General features: G+C 39.5%; 1 protein-coding gene across 5 annotated transcripts in view; it reads right to left on the reverse strand.

Annotated features, from left to right (window-relative positions):
* Window positions 1–23,453, reverse strand: part of Nkain3 (Na+/K+ transporting ATPase interacting 3) — a 669,681-nt gene that overhangs the window by 167,471 nt on the left and 478,757 nt on the right. For all 5 annotated transcript variants that reach the window (XM_006537951.4, XM_011250046.3, NM_001290410.1 and 2 more), the window contains exon 4: window positions 4,362–4,559. In XM_006537951.4, coding sequence (XP_006538014.1) covers window positions 4,362–4,559 — 198 coding nt within the window. The remainder of the gene's footprint in view (window positions 1–4,361; window positions 4,560–23,453) is intronic.

Here is a 23,453-nt window from a genome sequence, read left to right on the forward strand (position 1 = left end):
GAGATAAAAAGATGGACCATGTAGAGACTGCCATATCCGGGGATCCATCCCATAATCAGCTTCCAAATGCTGACACCATTGCATACACTAGCAAGATTATGCTGAAAGGACCCTGATATAGCTGTCTCTTGTCAGAGTATGCCTGGGCCTAGCAAACACAGAAGTGGATGCTCACAGTCGGCTATTGGATGGATCACATGGCCCCCAATGAAGGAGCTAGAGAAAGTACCCAAGAAGCTAAAGGGATCTGCAACCCTGGAACAACATTATGAACTAACCAGTACCCCGGAGCTCTTGACTCTAGCTGCATATGTATCAAAAGATGGCCTAGGCGGCCATCACTGGAAAGAGAGGCCCATTGGACACGCAAACTTTATATGCCCCAGTACAGGGGAACGCCAGGGCCAAAAAAGGGGAGTGGGGGGTGGGTGGCTATGGGGGACTTTTGGTATAGCATTGGAAATGTAAATGAGCTAAATACCTAATAAAAAATGGAAAAAAAAAATTAAAAAAAAAGAAGTAAGGCTTGCTCTTACGTTTTGTCCTTCCTTTGTATTCTCTGAGTATATAGTACTGAATTAACTTTAGAGCCATCTGTGACTATTGCTGTGAAATTGAATCTGAGACCAGAAAGGTTATCTCTACAGCCTTTGGTTATTTGACACCTTTTTTCTATGCAGTTTAATCTAAATTTAGGCTGAGTTCTTATGATCTGTGTGGTGGAGAACAGTGACAGATGAAGATGTGGCAAGAGACACGTAAGTCAAAGGACACAGGGATGATGTAAAACTGATTCTCAGAGCTTTCTGATCCCAGATCCAACCATGAAGACCATTCCTAAGATGGGGCTTGATAAGACTCAGTATCAGTGAGACCTAAGAGAAAATACTTTGACCTTGAGTACTCAAAACAACATGTGTAGAATTATTTCCAAAGAGAGATAGATAGGGTGAGTTTTAGAGTTCTTTCCCATGTTCCCAAGAGAACAGAGTGGTTAGATTAGTGCTTTGTAATTATCTTCCTAGCAGAGGGTGCTAGGTCACAGGGGGGACAGAACCAGTTCTATAGGAATGTTTTGACATTGATGACCATCTTCCAGATGAGAAATGAACATGTGGATCAAACTGGACATTCAGGCCTGTGAGGAACACAGATCATCTCACAGCTGGACCACAGCCATAGATTTCAGTTTCTCATCTTGATCATCCATGCTGCTCACAATTTAATGTAGCCATGCTGGCATACAAGGCAAGACGAACTTTTGCTTAGCCTTGCAATCTTCCACTCCTGCTTCAAAGAAAAGAGTACATGTAAACTGGTGTGTGTGTGTGTGTGTGTGTGTGTGTGTTTAAAACCTCATCCATGATCACCTTTGCCAGCTGTTATTTTGTCATTTCAATCAAACTTTTGTGAGTTTTGTGAAAAATTTGACTAGAGACTTCTTCTTTACACCTCTAATCAATATCTTAAATACAGAATTGTTCAATTAGTCAGCAAAGTTGTACCCTTTTGGGCAGACTTCCTGTAATTTATCGGAGAACAGCTGTCCTGAAATCCTTGGAGTCCCTCTCCCAACCATCTAGGAAGTCTGACAGTGATCCTTTCCTTAGGTTCTCTTAGTGTTTATATCCACTGAGTAGTTAGAGACACAGCACTTTGTGCAACAGCCTGCAGGACCCTGTCACATATCAGAGATTTTTCTTGTTTCTTGATGGTTGCCTGACCCACCCTTGACAGAGTCTTAAATATTGTCACAGTCATGGTAGCCAATCAGCACACAGGAGTCAGTGAATATAGGATACAAAAGTAATTCTTTTATGATCAGATTTTAGGACATAAAAATTATAATAGTGGCTACATGTAACTATGAAAGAGAAACATAAAAATCAACCTCAACATTTATATATATATATATATATATATATATATATATATATACATACACACACACAAAGTGGTCTCCTTTTACTAATAGTTTTGTTGGTACCTACAGTTAATTTCTGTCTAAAATTATTAAGTGGCCTACTCAAGAAACTAACCATATGTGTACTTTAAACTTATTATAATTTTGAGTATGGTTGTGATGAAATCTGTTACTATTCCTCTTCATTCCATCAGGGATATGAGCTATCCTTCTATTCAATGTACCCATGCTCTATTGATTACCTGGTCTCTAAGGTATCAGGTTGGTAGTGATCCTACAGCAGTGGCTATGTTCTTATTACTTTACTTTCACCAATAACCTCTCAAAGCACAAATATAATAGTTTTTAAAACTCAGAAAACTAGCAAAGACATAAAGTACTTCGTCTAAGTGAAAATATGAATGTTCTTGTATGTATGTTCTTGACTTAAGGCTAGAAAGAAAGAAAGAAAGAAAGAAAGAAAGAAAGAAAGAAAGAAAGAGAAAAAACATGCTAAAGTTGCTAATATCTAATGTAAATTTTTATTGTTAATCTTTTACTGTATCTACTTAAATCTTATCCATAGACAGACATGAGTAGGAAGAAACGTATAAGGATCCAGAAATATCTGTAGATGATAGATTATTAGTATGTGATATGAATTAGGAATTTACTAGATGTCTTCATGTAGTCCCTGTTGATCGGGATGGTCTACTATAATCCTACAGTTGTGAAACAAATCAGAGAGCACTATGTTTCCATGTAAAAAGATAAAATATTAAATACCTCACCTTTCAAGTGTATTACATAAAAACTTCGGAGAGCAATGGCTAATCTGTTTATTTCCTAAGGACTGCATAATATAGTCAAAGCTATGAATTCATACTGGCAGCTTTGACTAGTCACTAAAATAAATTAAGAAATTCATTTACAAGTGACAAGTACATTTAGGTGGCAACCTATATGATTTACTCAGACTTTCCTTTGGGCACACTTTTATGAGACAGTCCAACGTTTATGAAATATTCTCACCTTGTTCTGCATTTAGGTTCAAGTTGCTTTATTTGCCAATTTCTTGGAAAATGGCATTTTTTTTTGTTACTACATTCTGTTACATTGCAAATCTTGGGGGTACATGCTCTCATTTTCACAAAAAAACGATTAAGCAATTTATTGTGAACCTTTTTACATGAGGTTTACTTTTCTACATATGTCTAGAAAAAATTTTGGATTTAAAAATTAAAAGGCTTAGAAGTAATCATTTACCACATTCTTTCTATCTATCTATCTATCTATCTATCTATCTATCTATCTATCTATCTATCTATCTATCTACCTATCCATCCATCCATCCACCCACCACCCACTCACCAATCCATCTATGTATCTATTTGTTGGTTTTTTTTTCAAGACAGGGTTTCTTTCGTGTAACAGAGCCAGCCCTGGCTGTCCGGGAACTCATTTTGTAAACTAGGCTGACCTTCAACTGACAGAGCTTCCCCTGCCTCTACCTTCTGAGTGCTTGGATTAAAGGCATGCACCAATATGCTCCACAGTTCTTTTATATTTTAAACCAGACTGGAGAAAAAGACTAAAGAAAGACCAGAAGGACAGAAAGTAAAGATTGATAAAATCATGTGGAAATGATGGTATATGGTACATAGTGGGTCTCAAAGACACATAGTTATTTAGCTGAGCTTGCTGACATATCCCTTAATCCTAGCACTTGGGAATCAGAGGCAAGTATGTCTTTGAGTTCAGACCAGACTGATTTAACACCAAAGTTCCAGGCCAACCAGAGAAACATAGTAAGTCTCTTTCTCAAAAATTATATAAACCACTCTATGTTGTTCTTAATCTTCCATATTTTAAATAATTCCACTCCACACAATAGTCAGAATTAAGTAGGAGCTTCATGGAAGGAAATTACCTTAATTCCTAGTACATAAAACTTTTTGTGGTCTAATCAATCCAATTCCTCTGATTCTTTATGGACCTGTGAACTGACACCAAATGTTAAAATGTTTCTGGGAAAGACTTTTTTTTTAAAGGAATGATTATTTGCAGCATGAAGTGCATTATGGTTATGTAGCCAATATAAGGGTTCACACGCTTACTCTAGAACTGAAGAACACCACTTGAAGACTACATCAGCCTCACACGTCGGAGTGTCCATTGGACAATGGACCACTTCAGGTGATGATAATGTATTTCACTGCTTAGTGCAGGTTGGATATCAAGTTGGAAACCATAGTAACTACTTGATTCTAAACAAAATGTCTGTGGAGAAAAATGAGGTAACCAGCTACTATGAATCATCAATGACTCCACAACTGCTGCTGTTTCTGCTGTTAATATGTGCTCAGTGCTTATCTGAAGCATTCACTACCTACCAGATAAAAGATACAAGACGTCAACAAAGGAGACTATCAGACAACGATTCAAAAGTGTGACTTACCGATAGCAGTATTTGTACAGCGCTGTGGATGACCTCTAGGTACTGGAAATCGACAACACAGCCTGTGACTGAGACGTATGTGTAGTCATCCATCATGCCATGGGCTGATGGTGGTAGCACTCTCCGGACACAGCCAGGTCCATGCTCCCTCCACCATGACCGGTGTACAGAGATGTTGAAGGTCATCAGATCTGTGTCCTATATGGCAGTAAACAAGAGAACAAAAGGGACAATCTTATTACATCATACTTTTTGGCATTGACATTGGAAAGATTAAAGATAGGTGAAAGTGCAGATATGATTTTAGTTTCAAATGAAGAAAGGAAGAAAACTGAAAACCAAAAATGTCATATACATGACGTGTTTGCACTACTGATTTAAAATCATTCAATGTAGAGTCCTTTGAATAATAACATTAGCCTTGTAAGGTTGCTACACATCAAGAGCCCAGAGGGTTTGTATTTTGCTTACCTGCATTCTTTATTGTGATATTATCATTGATATCATTATCCTACAATCATATTTGCTGAGTGCTTCATTGCATACTAAATGATGTTGTATAAAAGTTCCATACACTATAGATGTATCTGGGGATTTCATAGGGAATTTGTTCAGAATTCTCTGCAAATATCAAATATATGTATGACCATACCTAATGTAAAATGGTACAATATTTTTTACATAAACTATAGCTATCTCTACCTAAATTCAAATCATCTCCATATTTTGTTTTGTTTTGTTTTGTTTTGTTTTGTTTTGTTTTGTTTTGTTTTGTTTTGAGACAGGGTTTCTCTGTATAGCCCTGGCTGTCCTGGAACTCACTCTGTAGACCAGACTGGCCTCGAACTCAGAAGTCTACCTGCTTCTGCCTCCTAAATGCTGGAATTAAAAGCATGCGCCACTACTGCCCAGCTTTCCATATTTTTTAATATAATGCCTAGTACAGTGTAAATTCTGTGTAAGTAGTTGAGGAAATAATAAGAAAATAGTTTGCATATGTTTTGTAGAGACACAGTTTGTCTTATTTCACTATTTTTAGTAATTGATTGGTAGAATATAGGTATATGAAACCCTCTGATATGAATATCTAACTATATAGCCTTTGCTATTCATATAGGTAGTTGTATATACTTATTATATTTACTGAATTTATAGTTTACTTAATAATTATATCCTCTAAAATGAATGTTCAATTTCTATAATCTAAGAATTTTTCTTATGTATCATCAGCAAAAATTTGCAGATCAGTGGTCAGGATGTTATACTAAAATGCGTGGATGAGCCTAGACAATAATCCCAGGTACAGGTCTTCCCCTTCCTTCCTTCCTTCCTTCCTTCCTTCCTTCCTTCCTTCCTTCCTTCCTCTTCCTTCCTTCCTTCCTTCCTTCCTTCCTTCCTTCCTTCCTTCTTTCCTTCCTTCCTTCCTTCTTTCCTTCCCTCCCTCCTTTCTTTCCTTTCTTTCCTTTCTTTCCCTTCCTTCCTTCCTTCCTTCCTTCCTTCCTTCCTTCCATTTCCAAGGCAATTTCTTACAACTGAAATTGTCCTCAAATGTGCTATGCATTGGAGAATGGACTTGATCTACTAAGCCTTCTACCACAGCTTCCACCTTACAGCATGTGTCATGTGTCACTCTACTTGGGTGAAATCACATGTAAAATAAACAGGCTGTAAATGAAGATGAGATATACAGAGAAAGAGAAGAAGCCAATGTGACCATATAGGTAGACATTGGGGGGATACAAACCACTGCCAAGAAATGCCATGGGCATTTGAAAGAGAATAATGAAACGAATAGCTAATCTATGAAGATAGATGGTTCACAGCAATGCCAACAACAAACTAAACCCAAGAAAACTTATTTCAGATTTCTGCCTCTGGAAATGAGGGAGAAGGAATTTCTGTTGCTTAAGCCAACCAATTTGTGATAATTTATTATGACAACCATAAGAAACTAGTGTGGGCAGAGAAAATTAATTTTTATAGGTAAATTAATTGGCATAAGTTAGTAGAGCAAGCAAGGTGTAGAGGGAGGACTGGGAGCTATGAAGTCTACTTTTAGTTCTATGAACAGCATCATGTGCATTCTTTGCTATCTCTTCCATTAAACCTTTGATTATGCTCTATACCCTGAAGACAACTATGGTTCCTTCTTCAATTATCTTAACAAAATACATTAATAGTCAATCCAAAGGATAAAGAAGACACTCTTCAATTTTTACAACTTAAAATTTGTCAGAGTAGAGACAACTCCAGACTTCCCATCTTCAAGAGATGACCTTTACTCTAGGCTGAGCATCTTTAATAGTAAAAGCATATCAACATTTTTGATTGTCAACAGGAAAGTATCATTGGCAGGTTTGAAATGTGACCTCTTATGACAGGTGTGTAGAAAATGTTATAAAGTTACATTGGGCTATGTATATAAGGTATATATGAAAAACACCCAGGCTTCAATGTGTTTTTGAAATAGGAATACATTATACTTCAGTCCTACAATCAAGGCATTGTAGGCATATGCAAATATTAGAAAACCAAAGTCAATCTGAAAATTTTCTTATCCCAGTCATTTTGGATACAAGACACATAATCTATATTTCTCCAAGGGCACCTGTGGTAGACTAAGATTTTATTTAGTGTTTGAACTTTTGGGTGAGATGTCAACTAGAAATTGGCTTTATGTAACTTGGTGAAAAGACAGAATGAGTGAAGGAAAAAATAGATCTATTCCAAAGAGAGAAAGAAACATCTTTGAAAATGTTCAAAAATCAGTACAGAGCATCTGAAAAGGTCAGAGAAAGAAGAACAGGAATACAGTCAGTAGAAATATCCAAGCACAGGACATCTCTGTAGAGAGTGGTTCTGATACTTTGATTGGGAAGCTACATGTGAATGATGAAGGTCCTCTTCCTCAATTGGTTCGTGTACAATCAATAAAGATGCCAGCAGCCAATGGCTGGGCAGAAGAGGTAGGACTTCCAAGTTCCCTCAGGAAGGCTAGGAGATGTTGGAGGAAAAAAAAAAAAAGAAATTCACTATGCTTTGGAGAGTGAGAGAGTCATCATCCATGTGAGATCTCAGGTGGAGTGGCCATTCCTGTTTTCCCGATTGATCCTTGGGTAGCAGACGGGAGATTAGAAACAGCTAAGCTGAGAGCAAATTTAGGGTACTGAGCAAGGAGGAGGTGACTGGGCAACTAAGTTGAGGGCAGATTTAGCATGTTGAGCAAGGAGTAAAGGGCAGAGTATGCTAGCCATGGGAGGCTTAGAAGAGCTCAGCCACTGGCCCATATGGTGGTTTAAAAATGAGCTATGTGTGTATGTGTCCTTCATGGAAGGATCCAAGGGAAACAGGGCAGTGGCTGGTAGCATGGTCCTCCTGCAGCTTAACGTGGGGTAGTAGAAACTAAACACAACACATCTCCACTTTCGTGGAAGGACAGAAAATGAGTCCTCATCCAGAAGTTAGCAGAGGCAGCCCTTGGTGAAAAGAGATTTGTAGTTCTAGCCTTAGACAAGGCCACACCCCTGATGAGCGTCAAACCCAATTGTAAATTTTGGTAAGGTAGTGATACCTTTAGCAAAAGGGTCAGTACTGAAGAATTTGCAAAGAGACTTCAAAGAGAAGACTGCCTAGCCAAAGCCCTGAGGCACATAGAAATGGCCCTATTAATGTGAAGACAGCACTGGTGGACTCCAAATGCTTTTTCATTGTGGGTTTAACTCTAGAGATGAATTTTTCAGAGAAACTTAGGATACAAAGAAAGAACAGCCTGGGGAACTGACACAGGCAAGTAGAACATGCACAGAGAGATCTCATAGGTTAGCAAGTAAGCAGAATATAGACAGGAAGATCTCCAGGGAGAAAACAGAACACAGAGAGACACAGACTGAAAGAACTGGACCAAGCAGAGCACAGGTCCTTAGCTTTGAGTCCTTCTTTTCTCCCCTCCCAGACACCCCTTTCTCAGAACCCCTCCCCAAGCTGAGGCTGGTCCTTGGCAGGGCTCCTCCATTGCATATGATTCCATTCTTGCCCCCAGCTTTGTGCCTTGAGTTCCCACCCTATTTGCTTTACAAATTGTAAACTAAGTAAATCCATTTCTCCCCTAAGTTGCTTTTTGGTTATGGTCTTTGTCACAGCAATAGAAATCTAATCAGGACATAAAATAAATAAGGATTTCAATTGTCCATGTGAAATAGAGGAGGAAGAACTAGTAATGCAGGCCAGTCTGGTGGCTCGCAAGCCGAGGCACTGAACAGTTAAGCATCTTTGGGGGTGGATCAAGCCCAGGCTAGAGTACTGCATAGGTGGGAAGCTGGGGGAGGACGAACAGGGTCAGGTTCTCTTGGGTTCACAGCTTCCTGTAAACAGGGCATGTTGTCATTCAGGCCAGACACTTGCTGGAGCAGCTCCATAGATGGCCTTTGCTGAGAGACTAGAGGCTGTTGGTCAACTGAGCATCCTGATATCTGCTTCTTTGACTACTTTCAGTCCTGTCTGTGGACATAATTTTAATAGTTTATAAAAGTAATGGTTTGGACTCTGCAAGCATAAAGAAGCTGATGGAAAAGAGAAAGCCTTTGAAGTTGTAAATGGGTGAGATTGAATGTCACCATTTTGAATGTCACCACTCTGAAAAAATGCAGAAAAACAAGTATATCCCATATACTTTCGTGCATACAGTGAGGCAGGAGGCCACAAAAATACCCAGAGCATATTCCAGGGCAAAGCTACTCTCTATATAGTTATATTTTTTCCCTCAGTTTAAGAAATTGAAGGGAACTTTATGAGCATGCCTGAAATTATACCAATAATAAAACATTTTACATTTTTTTTTGCTAGTTGGTTTGCTATTCAATTACCTTTACAGCAATAATGCTTTATTGACAATAAAACATTTTGCTTCATTTTTAGGGTCTGTTGATTTGCTACATGAATCATTTCCAGCTCTCCGAGGGTAAAATATTACAGAAAAATAATTGCTTTCATTGGTGAATTTAGTTTAATGCAAAGCAATTTACCTGCAGGCAAACTGCAGAGATGCACACTGACTGCCCCACTTCCTGATCATCAGATTTAATCTCTTACAGTTCATCCTGATTAATATAGAAGAGCTATGTGTTTTTCCATCTTAATAGAATTCATTAGGTTCTGGATGAATTAACACGATCTCAAAATTCAGAGAATTTTTTCTTTTAAGCATTCATATCTAGTGATCTTCGTTATTGTGGAACATTAGTTTCTTTCAATGTGACTTTGACTAAAATGTATACAAATAAAACACAAATTATGCATATTTGTTAAACCCATAAAACATCTCAGCATAGTTCTTACTTATGTGTAGAGATACAACCATTTATTAACCATACTATGCTTCTACCGGCTGTATTAAAATTTGACAGTGAACATCAATAGCATAAAATTACATTTAAGGTTTATATTTCATGGGTTTGCTCTGAAGTTTTATTTTAAGTTTGTATCCATTTTCTATGCCCTTCACTTCTAGATTTCAAACACAAAAACATTACTAAACACATAACAACTCGATTTTCTCTGGACAAGACAAATCAGACAAAAGGAAATGCATTGTTGAAACTGCTACTACATCAAGACCTAGAGTTTTTAAATACACAGATTATTATGAAACTACAGATCAATGATATTAAAATAAAATAATTTTAATATTTCAAATGTCATTTCTCATTTTGACATGTAAGTAGAAAGCTATATGATGCTTTAAGTTCACCTGGTTAAAAATTATAAAACAACAAATGCAACTCTGAGTTATTACTTTATAACTAGCGATAATCTAAACAACAGTGTTCAGACTCATGAAATTATAAGTGAAGGGTAACAGAGTTTGGCATCTCAAAATGTGACATTTTCGTATGAAAATGACTTAGAATTAAAAACTTTGAAAAGAAAATTTCTTTGCTTCAATGAGGATCTTAATTTACATAGTTGCCCTCCTTCCTCGCCTGTAAGGAAAGGTCAGCCTTGGTTATCTCACATGGCTTTACTTGCTGCGGGCTGGAAATAGCATAAAGGAACCTCCACACAGTGTCTAAAATTTCTCCCTTATTGTAGCATTCCACACGCACTGCCTCCTGTGTGTGTGCTTAGGGCTGGTATTTGAACCATTTCTTTGATAATAACCCAATTGGGTTATTATCCACATATATATGAAATTATATGCCAAAGCTCTTGCTTGATTCTCTGTTATTCTGTCCCATCATTTGCTAATCAGCCCAGCATAGGGTGGGGAGAGAACAGCTGTGGAAAGTACAAGGCTCCAGGTATCTTTCTTTTTTTTTTTTTCCATTTTTTATTAGGTATTTAACTCATTTACATTTCCAATGCTATACCAAAAGTCCCCCATATCCACCCACCCCCCCTCCCCTGCCAACCCACTCCCCCTTTTTGGCCCTGGTGTTCCCCTGTACTGGGGCATATAAAGTTTGCAAGTCCAATGGGCCTCTCTTTCCAGTGATGGCCGACTAGGCCATCTTTTGATATATATGCAGCTAGAGTCAAGAGCTCCGGGGTACTGGTTAGTTCATAATGTTGTTCCACCTATAGGGTTGCAGATCCCTTTAGCTCCTTGGCTACTTTCTCTAGCTCCTCCATTGGGAGCCCTATGATCCATCCATTAGCTGACTGTGAGCATCCACTTCTGTGTTTGCTAGGCCCCGGCATAGTCTCACAAGAGATAGCTACATCTGGGTCCTTTCAATAAAATCTTGCTAGTGTATGCAATGGTGTCAGCGTTTGGATGCTGATGATGGGGTGGATCCCTGGATATGGCAGTCTCTACATGGTCCATCCTTTCATCTCAGCTCCAAACTTTGTCTCTGTAACTCCTTCCATGGGTGTTTTGTTCCCAAATCTAAGGAGGGGCATAGTGTCCACACTTCAGTCTTCATTCTTCTTGAGTTTCATGTGTTTAGCAAATTATATCTTATATCTTGGGTATCCTAGGTTTGGGGCTAATATCCACTTATCAGTGAATACATATTGTGTGAGTTTCTTTGTGAATGTGTTACCTCACTCAGGATGATGCCCTCCAGGTCCATCCATTTGGCTAGGAATTTCATAAATTCATTCTTTTTAATAGCTGAGTAGTACTCCATTGTGTAGATGTCCCACATTTTCTGTATCCATTCCTCTGTTGAGGGGCATCTGGGTTCTTTCCAGCTTCTGGCTATTATAAATAAGGCTGCTATGAACATAGTGGAGCATATGTCCTTCTTACCTGTTGGGGCATCTTCTGGATATATGCCCAGGAGAGGTATTGCTGGATCCTCCGGTAGTACTATGTCCAGTTTTCTGAGGAACCGCCAGACTGATTTCCAGAGTGGTTGTACAAGCCTGCACTCCCACCAACAATGGAGGAGTGTTCCTCTTTCTCCACATCCACGCCAGCATCTGCTGTCACCTGAATTTTTGATCTTAGCCATTCTGACTGGTGTGAGGTGGAATCTCAGGGTTGTTTTGATTTGCATTTCCCTGATGATTAAGGATGTTGAACATTTTTTCAAGTGCTTCTCTGCCATTCGGTATTCCTCTGGTGAGAATTCTTTGTTCAGTTCTGAGCCCCATTTTTTAATGGGGTTATTTGATTTTCTGAAGTCCACCTTCTTGAGTTCTTTATATATGTTGGATATTAGTCCCCTATCTGATTTAGGATAGGTAAAGATCCTTTCCCAATCTGTTGGTGGTCTCTTTGTCTTATTGACGGTGTCTTTTGCCTTGCAGAAACTTTGGAGTTTCATTAGGTCCCATTTGTCAATTCTCGATCTTACAGCACAAGCCATTGCTGTTCTGTTCAGGAATTTTTCCCCTGTACCCATATCTTCAAGGCTTTTCCCCACTTTCTCCTCTATAAGTTTCAGTGTCTCTGGTTTTATGTGAAGTTCCTTGATCCACTTAGATTTGACCTTAGTACAAGGAGATAAGTATGGATCGATTCGCATTCTTCTACACGATTACAACCAGTTGTGCCAGCACCAATTGTTGAAAATGCTGTCTTTCTTCCACTGGATGGTTTTAGCTCCCTTGTCGAAGATCAAGTGACCATAGGTGTGTGGGTTCATTTCTGGGTCTTCAATTCTATTCCATTGGTCTACTTGTCTGTCTCTATACCAGTACCATGCAGTTTTTATCACAATTGCTCTGTAGTAAAGCTTTAGGTCTGGCATGGTGATTCCACCAGAGGTACTTTTATCCTTGAGAAGACTTTTTGCTATCCTAGGTTTTTTGTTATTCCAGATGAATTTGCAAATTGCTCCTTCTAATTCGTTGAAGAATTGAGTTGGAATTTTGATGGGGATTGCATTGAATCTGTAGATTGCTTTTGGCAAGATAGCCATTTTTACAATGTTGATCCTGCCAATCCATGAGCATGGGAGATCTTTCCATCTTCTGAGATCTTCCTTAATTTCTTTCTTCAGAGATTTGAAGTTTTTATCATACAGATCTTTCACTTCCTTAGTTAGAGTCACGCCAAGAAATTTTATATTATTTGTGACTATTGAGAAGGGTGTTGTTTCCCTAATTTCTTTCTCAGCCTGTTTATTGTTTGTATAGAGAAAGGCCATTGACTTGTTTGAGTTTATTTTATATCCAGCTACTTCACCGAAGCTGTTTATCAGGTTTAGGAGTTCTCTGGTAGAATTTTTAGGGTCACTTATATATACTATCATATCATCTGCAAAAAGTGATATTTTGACTTCCTCTTTTCCAATTTGTATCCCCTTGATCTCCTTTTGTTGTCGAATTGCTCTGGCTAATACTTCAAGTACTATGTTGAAAAGGTAGGGAGAAAGTGGGCAGCCTTGTCTAGTCCCTGATTTTAGTGGGATTGCTTCCAGCTTCTCTCCATTTACTTTGATGTTGGCTACTGGTTTGCTGTAGATTGCTTTTATCATGTTTAGGTATGGGCCTTGAATTCCTGATCTTTCCAAAACTTTTATCACGAATGGGTGTTGGATCTTGTCAAATGCTTTTTCTGCATCTAACGAGATGATCATGTGGTTTTTGTCTTTGAGTTTGTTTATATAATGGATTACATTGATGGATTTTCGTATATTAAACCATCCCTGCATCCCTGGAATAAAACCTACTTGGTCAGGATGGATGATTGCTTTAATGTGTTCTTGGATTCGGTTAGCGAGAATTTTATTGAGGATTTTTGCATCGATATTCATAAGAGAAATTGGTCTGAAGTTCTCTATCTTTGTTGGATCTTTCTGTGGTTTAGGTATCAGAGTAATAGTGGCTTCATAAAATGAGTTGGGTAGAGTACCTTCTACTTCTATTTTGTGAAATAGTTTGTGCAGAATTGGAATTAGATCTTCTTTGAAGGTCTGATAGAACTCTGCACTAAACCCATCTGGTCCTGGGCTTTTTTTGGTTGGGAGACTATTAATAACTGCTTCTATTTCTTTAGGGGATATGGGACTGTTTAGATGGTCAACTTGATCCTGATTCAACTTTGGTACCTGGTATCTGTCCAGAAATTTGTCCATTTCGTCCAGGTTTTCCAGTTTTGTTGAGTATAGCCTTTTGTAGAAGGATCTGATGGTGTTTTGGATTTCTTCAGGATCTGTTGTTATGTCTCCCTTTTCATTTCTGATTTTGTTAATTAGGATTTTGTTCCTGTGCCCTTTAGTGTGTCTAGCTAAGGGTTTATCTATCTTGTTGATTTTCTCAAAGAACCAACTCCTCGTTTGGTTAATTCTTTGAATAGTTCTTCTTGTTTCCACTTGGTTGATTTCACCCCTGAGTTTGATTATTTCCTGCCGTCTACTCCTCTTGGGTGAATTTGCTTCCTTTTTTTCTAGGGCTTTTAGATGTGTTGTCAAGCTGCTAGTATGTGCTGTCTCCCGTTTCTTCTTGGAGGCACTCAGAGCTATGAGTTTCCCTCTTAGAAATGCTTTCATTGTGTCCCATAGGTTTGGGTACGTTGTGGCTTCATTTTCATTAAACTCTAAAAAGTCTTTAATTTCTTTCTTTATTCCTTCCTTGACCAAGGTATCATTGAGAAGAGTGTTATTCAGTTTCCACGTGAATGTTGGCTTTCCATTATTTATGTTGTTATTGAAGATCAGTCTTAGGCCATGGTGGTCTGATAGGATACATGGGACAATTTCAATATTTTTGTATCTATTGAGGCCTGTTTTGTGACCAATTATATGGTCAATTTTGGAGAAGGTCCCGTGAGGTGCTGAGAAGAAGGTATATCCTTTTGTTTTAGGATAAAATGTTCTGTAGATATCTGTCAGGTCCATTTGTTTCATAACTTCTGTTAGTTTCACTGTGTCCCTGTTTAGTTTCTGTTTCCATGATCTGTCCTTTGAAGAAAGTGGTGTGTTGAAGTCTCCCACTATTATTGTGTGAGGTGCAATGTATGCTTTGAGCTTTACTAAAGTGTCTCTGATGAATGTGGCTGCCCTTGCATTTGGTGCGTAGATATTCAGAATTGAGAGTTCCTCTTGGAGGATTTTACCTTTGATGAGTATGAAGTGTCCCTCCTTGTCTTTTTTTGATAACTTTGGGTTGGAAGTCGATTTTATCTGATATTAAAATGGCTACTCCAGCTTGTTTCTTCAGTCCATTTGCTTGGAAAATTGTTTTCCAGCCTTTCACTCTGAGGTAGTGTCTGTCTTTTTCCCTGAGATGGGTTTCCTGTAAGCAGCAGAATGTTGGGTCCTGTTTGTGTAGCCAGTCTGTTAGTCTATGTCTTTTTATTGGGGAATTGAGTCCATTGATATTAAGAGATATTAAGGAAAAGTAATTGTTGCTCCCTTTTATTTTTGTTGTTAGAGTTGGCATTCTGTTCTTGTGGCTTTCTTCTTTTTGGTTTGTTGAATGGTTACTTTCTTGGTTGTTCTAGGGCGTGATTTCCGTCCTTGTATTGCTTCTTTTCTGTTATTATCCTTTGAAGGGCTGGATTCGTGGAAAGATATTGTGTGAATTTGGTTTTGTCGTGGAATACTTTGGTTTCTCCATCTATGGTAATTGAGAGTTTGGCTGGGTATAGTAGCCTGGGCTGGCATTTGTGTTCTCTTAGTGTCTGTATAACATCTGTCCAGGCTCTTCTGGCTTTCATAGTCTCTGGTGAAAAGTCTGGTGTAATTCTGATAGGCCTTCCTTTATATGTTACTTGACCTTTCTCCCTTACTGCTTTTAATATTCTATCTTTATTTAGTGCATTTGTTGTTCTGATTATTATGTGTCGGGAGGAATTTCTTTTCTGGTCCAGTCTATTTGGAGTTCTGTAGGCTTCTTGTATGATCATGGGCATCTCTTTTTTTATGTTTGGGAAGTTTTCTTCTATTATTTTGTTGAAGATATTAGCTGGACCTTTAAGTTGAAAATCTTCATTCTCATCAATTCCTATTATCCGTAGGTTTGGTCTTCTCATTGTGTCCTGGATTACCTGGATGTTTTGAGTTAGGATCCTTTTGCATTTTGTATTTTCTTTGACTGTTGTGTCGATGCTCTCTATGGAATCTTCTGCACCTGAGATTCTCTCTTCCATTTCTTGTATTCTGTTGCTGATGCTCGCATCTATGGTTCCAGATCTCTTTCCTAGGGTTTCTATCTCCAGCGTTGCCTCGCTTTGGGTTTTCTTTATTGTGTCTACTTCCCCTTTTAGTTCTAGTATGATTTTGTTCATTTCCATCACCTGTTTGGATGTGTTTTCCTGTTTTTCTTTAATGATTTCTACCTGTTTGGCTGTGTTTTCCTGCTTTTCTTTAAGGGCCTGTAACTCTTTAGCAGTGCTCTCCTGTAATTCTTTAAGTGACTTATGAAAGTCCTTCTTGATGTCCTCTATCATCATCATGAAAAATGTTTTTAAATCTGGGTCTAGATTTTCGGTTGTGTTGGGGTGCCCAGGACTAGGTGGGGTGGGAGTGCTGCGTTCTGATGATGGTGAGTGGTCTTGATTTCTGTTAGTAGGATTCTTACGTTTGCCTTTCGCCATCTGGTAATCTCTGAAGCTAGCTGTTTTAGTTGTCACTGTTAAGAGCTTGTTCTTCAGGTGACTCTGTTAGCCTCTATGAGCAGACCTGGAGGGTAGCACTCTCCTTAGTTTCAGTGGGCAGAGTATTCTCTGCAGGCAAGCTCTCTTCTTGCAAGGCAGGTACCCAGATATCTGGTGTTCAAACCAGACTCCTGGCAGAAGTTGTGTTCCACTCACTAGAGGTCTTAGGATCACGTGTGGAATCCTGTGTGGGCCCTTGCGGGTGTCAGGCGACTCAGCTGGCAAGGTAGCCCGGGGCTCGAGTGGAGTGGAAGGGGTTTGTGCCCCAGATCAAGCCCGGGTAGCCTGCTTCCCTATGTACCGCAGTCTCAGGTTCCGCGCAATTGGATTGGGGCAGGCGCTGTGTTCCACTCACCAGAGGTCTTAGGGTCCCGTGGGGAGGCCCGTGTGGGCCCTTGCGGGTGTTGGGCAAGACTCTGCTGGCAAGGTAGCCCGGGGCTCGAGTCTCGAGTCGAGCGGAAGGGACTTGTGCCCCAGATCAGGCCCAGGTAGCCTGCTTCCCTATGTACCGCAGTCTCAGGTTCCGCGCAATTGGATTGGGGCAGGCGCTGTGTTCCACTCACCAGAGGTCTTAGGGTCCCGTGGGGAGTCCCGTGTGGGCCCTTGCGGGTGTTGGGCAAGACTCTGCTGGCAAGGTAGCCCGGGGCTCGAGTCTCGAGTCGAGCGGAAGGCTCCAGGTATCTTTCTTGTGAGGTCAGGTGTAGGGGGAGGAGGTGATAACCAAAATCAGATTCCCAACTGTATCTTGATTACGTCAATAAAGAATGTTGTGGAAAGCCGGTACGTGCTGCGAGCAATCGCATGTGTGCCGCCAGTAATCTCTGAGGAGAGCCGTGTGTGCCCCGAGCAATCGCCATTATAAGATGGCGCGGGCCTCTGCTGTGCCTAACTAGTAAACAAGCCTTGTACGCAGGTGCGAGAGTGAATTCACTCCTAGTCACTCCCATTCTCGGGGTGTAATAGTGAGGTGATGGGCAAGCAACGAATCGGGAGCTGTCACGCCATATCAGGTGCTGAAACGTCACGCTGCGGGTTATAAAAGCAGCGCCCGGTTTGGGATCTTCCTGAGAAGCAAGCAATAAAGCTTTTGCCACGGAAGATTCTGGTTTGTTGCGTCTTTCTTGCCGGTCGAGCGGGACGCAATAGAATGTAGAAGCCAATCTCTGGGTGAAGGCATAGAGGTGGGATTTCCGGGTGGACCGGAAGAGAAGAGGAGGCAGAGGATAAGGGATTCAGAGGAGGTTGAGGAGCGGATAGGAAGTGGGAGCTATATAGGTCTCTCAGGTCACCTATAATATGCAGCCTCGGCCACAGGTGGAGGCAAGGAGGATGGAAAAGGCTAGTGGTAGATTAGGATAGCAAATTCTTTGTCCAGCACTTGTGTTAATCTGGCTGGTTTTAAAATATTAAGGCTGTCTTGGTGTTTCCATCTATGGCAGTGACTCAGGTGGCAGGAGAAAAGGCACAGCCACGGGGCAGTTGTTAGAGGTTTGGCAGAGTAGGAGCTGGGTGAGATGGCTGATGCCAGCACCCAGAAAGGAGCAAATAGACACCAGAGCTGCTTGGCGAAGCTAGCCGTGGAAGCTGGGTGAGATGGCCGTTGCCAGCATCGGGCAAGGAGCAAGCAGGCATTTTAAAATTACGCACAACAGTCAGGCATGATGGCAGTATGAGAGTAAGATGGTGGTTTGACAGTGGACAAGAAGAGTGGATGTTGATATAAGGTCAATCAGGAGTATCTTTTCCTGTACTGTGATTTGGAAAACTTCCTGAATATCTGCCTTTATCCTGTTTTTTTTTTTAATCAGGTCTTTCATTGCATTAATCTACACAAATCTTTTGAAATGTTGCTCATTAGCACCAAATGTAAACATGCCTAACTTCATGTTATTCACAGTGTTTCTGAGGTATCAGTTCACTTGCAAAAATATCACTATGTATTTCTTTTCATTAGCCAAAGAGAATTAATCTCTTGGGCATTTTATTTACTTTTGATATATGCTCAATTTGGTTTTAGATAATCCTCTTTATTTCGAACTACAGATCCAACTAAACAATATTTACAATTTTCTTTCATTCTAGATGCACATCAAAGGATTCCTGAATTCATTCTTATATAGACATCTGTATTCTTTGTCTTTTCACCTTGTTTCATCAGTTGCCAGCACAACTGGGGGATAAACATGTAATGTTACAGGGAAGTCCATACGTGCTTAAAAAGCAGGAATTTTCTTGGTTTTCAAGAGTTGCTAGAATTTGTATTTATACAATAAAATCACTCCTGCATTCCAAAATGTGAATTATAACAGTTGAGTTAATTTTCTACATATCTAGTTATCTTCTCTATACTAAGTATTTTAGGGAGAGATATGGATTTATATTTTATATTTATATGTGCTTCACAGGGACGTTTAAGTATTTAAGTTCTGTAATATAAAGACTTCCCATAGTGACCTGCAAAGTTTAAGGATTGAGCTAACTGGGGCAACAGAGAAGGAGGTAGGTCAGTTATTCTCAGTAGGGAGTCTCTGTAGGGCAGCAGTTTAGGGTTACAGTCATCAGGGAAGGAGATGCTGGGGTTAATAGTTTCTGTACACAATAGTTTTAGCTAAAGAGCAATCATTTATAACATTTGTACTTGGAGCAGAGGAAAATGTTACCATTTCTCTAAGCATCGCCCAGGGAAGGCTTGGCCATTTTCATGAGTATGATGAAGTGTGGTCCTGGACATGGCCATGCCCATGTCAATTATACACAGTTTCTTTGGAATTTAATCACTCCCTCTAACTTCTCATTGATATAAATATAACAGTGATTGTGTACTCTTTTCCTGTAGTAAGAACAGATGCTATAGAAAGGCCTATAGAATATTCAAGCTTCCACAGGGGAAATCTGTCATTTGTTGATGCATTCCCAAATCTTCCTGAAGGTCATAGTAATTGGTTGTGTATAAATAAGAGAATGAAAATTCAAGAGTGGAGGTATGCCTCTCTAATCCTAGCACTTGGTAAACAGAGGCAGGAGGATTGAGATAATTTAATAATAGCCTGGACCCATCATGAGAATGTGTGTGCATATACACACAATACTATATATATATATATATATATATATATATATATATATATATATATATATATATACACATACTTAAAAGTCAATCTCCAAAGTGGGTAACAAGGAACACAAGTAGACACACAAAACCATTATACAATGTAAAAGTCATATAAAGAAGTAATTTGTTATCAGTGCATAGAATTGCTTCATATAAAGTGCCTAGAAATGGCTTCCCTAAGTTGAGTAGATATTTAGGGTAAGATATACACAAAAGGAATAGAGAGGTGGCTTAGTCTTTAAGAGTACTTGCTCTTATAGAGGACAAGAGTTTGATTCCCAACATTCATACAGTGGCTCACAACTGCCTGGAACTACAATTCCAGGAAGTCTGATGCCCTCTTCTGATCTCCATGGGCACAAGGCTTACACATGGTGCACAGACATACATGGATGGGAAAACAATCATACACCTACAATAAAATAAATAAATCTTAAAGACTTGAGAAAATATTTACTGAAGGAAAAGAAAACTATTAATAGAAAAAAGTATTAGGAAAAAGAGGTTCCCAGCTAATGGATTACAAAGATGAAAACCCTAGATGATAAAAGTATTTAAATAGTCAGGGAACTGACAAATGGCTCTATAGATGGAAGGAAGCTAAGACGAAGATTGGGTAGTTTTAAAGAGATTTGAAGTTATAGGAGACAAAGCCCTAATAAAAATCAAGAAATACCCAAAGTTCAGATAGGCAGCCAAATATTGATGTCACCTGTTTTGTAGGAGTTTAGAGGATGGATGTGACTGGGCAAAAATGGAGAGAAGCTTATCAAGTTGTTTCTGTAGTGGGAAATGTGAAAGATGATGCAAGGAACATGTTGTTCTGACAACTTTCAGAACAGTCCCTTTCTCCTTCCCGGAAAGTGACACATGGAGATTGTTACTGAGCCTTGTGAGAAGGGTGCAGGAAGCCAAATGATACTGAAGAAAGTGTATAGTACTGCTGATGGTTCTCTGGAGTGTTTAACTCTGTCACTTGTACACAGAAGTCTCTGTCATAAATAGCAATTGGGTTTTCCTGCCCAGGAACAGATCTCACCAGAGATTTCTGCTTGTGACCTTCAGGTTTGTACAATGTAATTCTTTTATCCACAGCTCTAACTTGGAGGGACAATTTTCTTGTAGTTTTATTTGTTCTCAACATTTAAGAGCTCCTCAATCTTCTGTTTGTAGTTTTATATATGGTAGAAATGGTGGTGACTTCCAAAATCTCTGCATACTGACACAAGTACTAGAAAAATCCTTAAACTTTGTTTTCCACCTATGGATAATATAGTTAATGACAATTATCTAAAATACAAGTATAGTAAACATAACTAAATGGAGTAAACGTCATCTCTGGAGATGGGGCTGGAAAACATTGTGGGCTAGTCATCAAGAGAGGTTTGACTATGCTGGCAAAGTCTCATGTCTTTAGTTCTACTGCATTAAGAAACATCTACAAGTTAGAAGTGGATATTCCTTTAAAAAAAAAAAAAGAAAAAAAAAAAAAAAGAAGTGGATATTCCAGGATTTTCTAGGTATCCTTCATTGTCTCAGGCATTTTAAAGTTGCCATTAGTATGACCAAACAAACTTTTTAGGAAAAATAAAAAAGAAAGGTGTGATCAAGAATCTTTTCCTTTTTTTTTATTTAGCTCATTTACATTTCCAATGCTATACCAAAAGTCCCCCATACCCACCCACCCCCACTCCCCTACCCACCCACTCCCCCTTTTTGGCCCTGGCGTTCCCCTGTACTGGGGCATATAACGTTTGCAAGTCCAATGGGCCTCTCTTTCCAGTGATGGCCGACTAGGCCATCTTTTGATACATATGCAGCTAGAGTCAAGAGCTCCGGGGTACTGGTTAGTTTATAATGTTGTTCCACCTATAGGGTTGCAGATCCCTTTAGCTCCTTGGCTACTTTCTCTAGCTCCTCCATTGGGAGCCCTGTGATCCATCCATTAGCTGACTGTGAGCATCCACTTCTGTGTTTGCTAGGCCCCGGCATAGTCTCACAAGTGAGGTAACACATTCACAAAGGAACTCACACAATATGTACTCACTGATAAGTGGATATTAGCCCCAAACCTAGGATACCCAAGATATAAGATACAATTTGCTAAACACATGAAACTCAAGAAGAATGAAGACTGAAGTGTGGACACTATGCCCCTCCTTAGAATTGGGAACAAAACACCCATGGAAGGAGTTACAGAGACAAAGTTTGGAGCTGACATGAAAGGATGGACCATGTAGAGACTGCCATGTCCAGGGATCCACCCCATAATCAGCATCCAAACACTGACACCATTGCATATACTAGCAAGATTTTATTGAAAGGACCAAGAATCTTTTCCTATGTGATTAAAATTGTTAAAGAACATGTACAGAAATGTAAAGAGAAAGGAACCATTCTTTATATTATTTGGGTCTCACCTCATGATGTTAAAAGGAGCCAATAAGAACCCCCTACTTTCTTAATAATGACTTTATTCATCTTATTAGGATGTGTAAAGCAAATAAAATATTAAATAATCTTTTAACTGGTACATCTGCATCGGAGTTTGATAGGGTACAGTGTTTATACAATGCTGCATGATCTTGTCAGTCCAATTAGAATTTCCAGATATCTTTGTCATAGAAACATTCAAGATTTTTCTATAGTATGCTTTGAGTGAAGGTTTGTTTGTTGCTTCTGGCTGTGCCTCAGAAGATATGAATCAATTCCTTCCTAACTGTATTTTGATGCTTCATCTTCAACCTCTATCTAGTATCACTCCTTGCTACCCTTCAGTATTTAATCAGCTTTTAATCACGGAGAAAATACCTGAGGTAATCAGTTTAGAAAATTTTCTGGCCAGTGGTCACAGATTACCTGGGCTATGACTTTAGTCTTATGGAAATGTGAACATTGTGTAATACATGAAATGGAAAAGTAATGCTATTCACTTCAAGAAAGTGAAAAGCAGACAAGTGTGCCTGGGAGCAGATTCTGTGCTCCAGCTCCCCTCCCCCTACTCCTCACACCAACACACAGCTTAACTCTCAGGAGCTCTGATACCACCAGGCTCACAGGTGAAACCTGCCCTCCACTGCCCCAATACCTGGTCTAACTGGGACCCCCCCCATTCACTGAGGACAGAGGATGGAGGACCTTTTGCTCTTAAGAGACATATTCTTTTTCCAGTCTGCTCCAGCCCCCAACCCCATCTTGCCCATACACAGAGACTGTTTGACTCCCCAAAGTTCCAAAACAACTAGGCTCACAAGAGGACCATCACAACCAGGCTCACAGATCAATTGTTCCAGACTCCCTCCCACATCCAGAGACAGCCTGACACAAGGAAGTCCATCATAGCCAAGCTCACAGGAGGGACAGTCTCTGTCAGAGACAGCAAGGCCAGGTAACACCAGAGATAACTAAATGGTGAGAGGCAAGGTCAAGAACATAAGTCCCATTGGATTTGCAAACTTTATATGCCCCAGTACAGGGGAACACCAGGGCCCAAAAGTGGGAGTGGGTGGGTAGGGGAGTGGGGGGGGTATGGGGGACTTTTGGGATAGCATTGGAAATGTAAATGAGGAAAATACCTAATAAAAATGTTTAAAAAAGTGTCTGGTAGAATTCAGAGTCATCAGGCCCTGGGCTTTTTTATTTGGGACACTTTTAATGACTGCTTGTATTTCACTTAAAAAAAAAAAAAAAAAAAAGAAAAAGAAAAAAGAAACCAATGAATCACAGGAATCCAGTAGTTCAACCACAGCAAGGCCTGGATACCCGAACACATCTGAAAAAGCAAGATTGTGACCTAAAATCTCATCTCATGAAGATGATGAAGACCTTAAGGAGGACATAAATAACTCCCTTAAAGAAATACAGGAGAACACAATCAAACAGGTAAAAGAATTGAACAAAACCGTCGAGGATCGAAAAATGGAAATAG

This window comes from Mus musculus, chromosome 4 (assembly GCF_000001635.26).
Source record: "Mus musculus strain C57BL/6J chromosome 4, GRCm38.p6 C57BL/6J".
Taxonomy (NCBI): Eukaryota; Metazoa; Chordata; class Mammalia; order Rodentia; family Muridae; genus Mus; species Mus musculus.